This window comes from Zerene cesonia, chromosome 11 (genome assembly GCF_012273895.1).
Source record: "Zerene cesonia ecotype Mississippi chromosome 11, Zerene_cesonia_1.1, whole genome shotgun sequence".
Lineage (NCBI taxonomy): Eukaryota > Metazoa > Arthropoda > Insecta > Lepidoptera > Pieridae > Zerene > Zerene cesonia.
In genome coordinates this window covers 8510476-8515285 of record NC_052112.1, presented here as the reverse complement: position 1 = coordinate 8515285, position 4810 = coordinate 8510476, and the positions used below count along the sequence as shown (strand labels likewise).

The 4810-nt window shown below is 32.4% G+C and overlaps 1 protein-coding gene across 1 annotated transcript in view; it reads right to left on the bottom strand.

Annotated features, from left to right (window-relative positions):
* LOC119830592 (gustatory receptor for sugar taste 64f-like) overlaps window positions 1–4412 on the bottom strand; it is a 9237-nt gene extending 4825 nt beyond the window's left edge. Inside the window, exons 1-9 of the mRNA XM_038353663.1 lie at window positions 4367–4412; window positions 4215–4293; window positions 4077–4138; window positions 3412–3562; window positions 2748–2866; window positions 1937–2113; window positions 1170–1327; window positions 567–689; window positions 12–115 (exon numbers count right to left, since the gene is read on the bottom strand). Coding sequence (XP_038209591.1) covers window positions 12–115; window positions 567–689; window positions 1170–1327; window positions 1937–2113; window positions 2748–2866; window positions 3412–3562; window positions 4077–4138; window positions 4215–4293; window positions 4367–4412 — 1019 coding nt within the window. The remainder of the gene's footprint in view (window positions 1–11; window positions 116–566; window positions 690–1169; window positions 1328–1936; window positions 2114–2747; window positions 2867–3411; window positions 3563–4076; window positions 4139–4214; window positions 4294–4366) is intronic.
* Between the last annotated feature and the right edge of the window lie 398 nt (window positions 4413–4810).

The window sequence follows — 4810 nt, the reverse complement described above, 5'->3', positions numbered from 1 at the left end:
TACTAGCAAACCCCACAAGTATGAGGCTGTTTATATAATCATCGAAAGTTTTAACCAGGCGCGTGGCTCTATTGTAATCTTCCCTGAGAGCCTTCCAAAATGATGATGGGAGGTACTGAAAAGTTATTTGCTGTGTAAAATACTCGTAGTTATTAAGTATAATCTGTACATTGATTTTCTTCAATTATCTAACGAAACTTCTACTGATATATCTGCATATAGCTTCTTCACGCCTAAGCCACTGAACCGATTTAGATCAATTTTGGTACTTGAAATCTGAGAAAGAACATAGAAAATTTTATCTGGAATATGCTTCGAGAGTGGGAACTATGCATGTTTTCCTTTGACTAGGCGAAGCAGATATTTAGTTTATTAATTATAATGGAATATGCACCTATTGCATAAAATGGGAGACGGATTATAAGGCAAAGACGTGGGTCAGTCTTTGTATGCGCAAATCGTGTTGCTATAGGTACACAACGAAGCGGTCAGTTGTGAAAACACACACACACACACACACGCACGCACACACACACATTTATAAATATTTTTAATAAATAACATACCTGACCTTCAGCTGATATTAATTTCTTGTTCACCTGTTCTATTAGAGACGTCAAATACAGACTTATACAAATGATGAATACATGGGAATAGTTCCAATTCATGGCATTCACTACGTTTATGAACTAAAAATATTTGTTTAATTTTTAGTTTTATAGCATTGAAATGCTTTATAAATGAGAAATGTTGAAAGAATAGAAAAAAATCCTGCCTCGTGATCAATTTTTTTCTATTCTTTCAAAATTTCTCATTTAAAAATATTTGTGTTTTTTTATTTTACAATCATTGTTATATTGTTATTATAAAGTTAAATGTTTAACGCGATATTAAGTTAATTAGGATACAGTATGTAAACATAGTTATTATAGTATACTAGACGCTCGTCCCGGCTCTGCCCGGATATGAATATTCCTGTTATATCCCAAGGGAGCATTTTATCGGGATAAAAAATATCCTATCACCTAAGTCAGCTCATACCCAGTCTGTATACCAAATTTCATCAAAATCCGTCCAGAGTTTCAGCGTGATTGACTGACTGATATCCAAACAAACAAACTTATATTAATGTGATTTTGCGAAACTAGTGTACATCATATATGAATTACCATAAAAAATATTCCAAGCACCACATTGTATTCTGTTCTATTCAATTCAAACATCCAAGGAAAATGATCTTTAACGTAATCTCTTAATAAATTGTCAATATTGTCTTTACAATGCATTAAAAGTGTGAAGTTTGAGATAGCCGAGAGTATGTGTTCCGCTGAAAAATGAAATATTGAGACAATTATATTAAACAATAACTAATAATAATGCTAATGGCTTGTATACTAAAAATCCTACTAATATTATAAATGCGAAAGTTTGTAAAGATGTGTGTGTGTTTGTTGCTCTTTCACGCAAAAACTACTGAACCGGTTGCAATGAAATTTAGTACGTAGTCAGCTGGACAACTGTAATAACATATAGGCAACTTTTTATCAGGATATTCCTAAGGGATACGGACTTACGCGGGTGAAACCGCGGGGCGCAGCTAGTATAGGTAAAACTGTAGAGTTTCTTTGTTTTTTAAAACGCTCCAATTTCAAGAACTACCGAGTTAATTATAAAAATTCTTTAGCGTTGGATGCGTGATCTCTGAGTTCTATACATGTACCACGGGCGAAGTCTGGGCGGACCGCCAGTGTTTTATATGAGAATTATATTCTTTATATTCTGTTAGGATAAGAACATAATAATGTTATTAAATTAATAATGTCATTAAATTAGATCCTTCTGTTTAATGTGCAGTAAAATGAAAAAAAATCCAAGTACTTTTTTTTTTATAGATATAATTTTTTTTTTATTAATTATATTAGCTACTACTACTAACCCAATCCCAGGCTTAGTATAATTACAACTGCGGTGACGCATTTGAGACGGATATATGGGTCAGTATATTCATCTAAGCGAGATAGCGATACTTCCTTATTTAGCATTTGCCATCGCCTTGCAAGTATTAAGAAGAGAATGCTAGTAACGCAAGTTGTGCAATAGAAGTTGAAATACGCTGAAACAATAACAGTACGTTGTACATATTTATACTAAAAAATGTTATTTTTGAGAAATTTTGAAAGAATTGAAAAATTTGATAACGAGGCGGGATCCGAACCCGCGTGTTTTTGCCATACTGTAACAATACCTAGCATCTCGGCCACCCGTGAACTCGCCTCAGAAATCGAATTACTTCTTCTCTTACGGTTTTATGTACCTATGGTAGATCACATAACCCCATTATAAAGCATTTCAATATTATAAAAAACTAAAAATTTACAATATTTTTTTCAATTTGTTCCGACTACGTATGGACACTTATCGCGAAAATTTATATAATGATACAATGTTTATATTTCTTACTATTTTAAGAGCGGTGATGGCTTTAAGTTTAAGATCTCGGCAAGCAATATGGTCTTAGGTTCGAAACCGGCCGAGTGTGTCTATCTAATGTGTGTAATCTACATCACTGCACGAAGGAAAACATCGTGAGGAAACCGGCATGTCTATGAAACAAAAATCTGGACAGCAAGTGACATCTGTCACCCTGCATTTAGCCAGCGTGGTGGATAATGACCTGAGCCCCATTGCAAGTCTGCCTGATGTAGAGGAACAAATTTGATCTGATGGTTATAATGATGAATACTTACCTAAATTTGTAACAGACACGCCATTTTTTGTTAAGTTGACAAAGCTGAATACTGATCCAATAATTTGAATTGTACATATTAACAAACTATAAAAATGTCTAAATGAAATCGCACTAAATCTGAAAAGGAAGAAACAAATTTAATCTTTTTGGTTACCATTACTTAACTGTTAGTCTAATTAATCGAAGAACTTAGTCCAATTATTACAAACAGTCTTAATAATTATTTACTTTCCCATCATTATATAACACATTCCTCACATTCCTTAAAAAAAGGCATATTTCATTTCATTATCTTTTCCAGAACTACAAATACGAATTACAACCATTTTTCAGTTGCACATCAAGAAATACAATTTCTTCTGTATAAAGTAGGAGGATTTCTTCTATATATTCAGTATTGATCTTTTATCAGTTATTGCAAGTACTTATTAAATTTCTAAGCAGTCGTATCACTGAATGCCAATTATCATCGTCGGCATCATTATAAATATCATCAATAATGTATAATAATTGCATATACCTAAGAGTTGTATATCCCTACCTAGGTACCTTTTTCCAATTATTCAAATCAACAAAGGATTGCCAGCCGGTTTGACTTGGGTTTTTGAGCTTAGCCTAAATCACTAGCTACCTAGAAAGTAAGAAACACTAAAAAGTTTTACCGTATTTTCGAAACATCATTTTCTAGTACACCCAAAAATGGGTTTAATCCGATACATTGACCAGCTATAATCAGTAACCTTGTGGCACCTTGAAACGCTAAGAGCTGGTTCTTGAAATTGTCTTTAAAATTCAAGTTATCTTTGTGTAAAACTGTAACAAGACATAATCCGATTTAGGAATACATCATAGTCAATGTGTTATTTAATAATTAGTGGATAAACATGTATACATTTTGCACAATTGTGTATGTGTGCTAACATATTTTAACATAGTATAATTATAGTTTCAGTTTACATACATCGCCGTGTCGAAACACATTTGCACAAAATCATAGACATCAGAAATATATTTACATCCCCACGAAAGAAACATTATAATATTTATTTATTTTAAGAAACAACATAAATTCAACATTTCTTCTCGCGATCTCTTTCATCGCGATACTTGCCCGATATTTGGTAAGGGATATATGTAGATACTAGCTGCGCCCCGCGGTTTCACCCGCGTAGGTTCGTATCCCGTAGGAATATCGGGATAAAAAAATGCCTATATGTTATTCCAGTTGTCCAGCTGTCTACGTACCAAATTTATCGATCGAATGTTACAGATTTAAATAGTCATTTGTTTAAGTTTTCTTTGCTTACAGAAACAAATGTACCAGTACCTTTTGTGTTTATTAAATTCAGAAACTGCTTCTTCATTCTGGCAAGTCGGGTAAATTGTGTCCTGAAAAATAAATGTTTTCAACTAGTAAGTTTTATATATACCATGATATTACTAACATATGAAACCATGACATTACCCATTATTCGAATCTTTTTCAATCTGTTTCAAATTTATCTTCTCAAATTCCTTGTACAGCGCGAAATGATGCGATTTTTCTAAAATAACAAACAAATTAAGTATTCCCTATTCATTAATTTTTAACATATTTTCAGAAAGTTGTATAATTACCTTTTGTTTTGTCTTTAACTTCAATAGAAAAAGGTTTAATCGACATCGTTGCCTTTCAAATTGATGAAAATTTTGGGGTATTAGGTAACTAAATTATTCTATGCGGCTCGACGGAACACAATGACCTTTGAATACTACAAAAAAGTACCTAAATTATAAAATTATTACAATTTATTTTTATTCCTTGCAAGACAAATACTTATACTTAGGAATTAAAGACTTTTTAACGGATCTTAAACGCGATTTATTCATTATATTATTAACCCGACGTTTCGAACACTTTACAGCGAGCGTGGTCACGGGGAGACTAAGAAACACAAAAAAAGACTATATTCTTTGAACATTCTTTGATAACACGAAAAAAACACTTAGTAAATTGTGAAATCTGAATTAATGGACATGGACGTTTTTGTTTTATTTTTTGTAGAAAAAATGTATAACTAA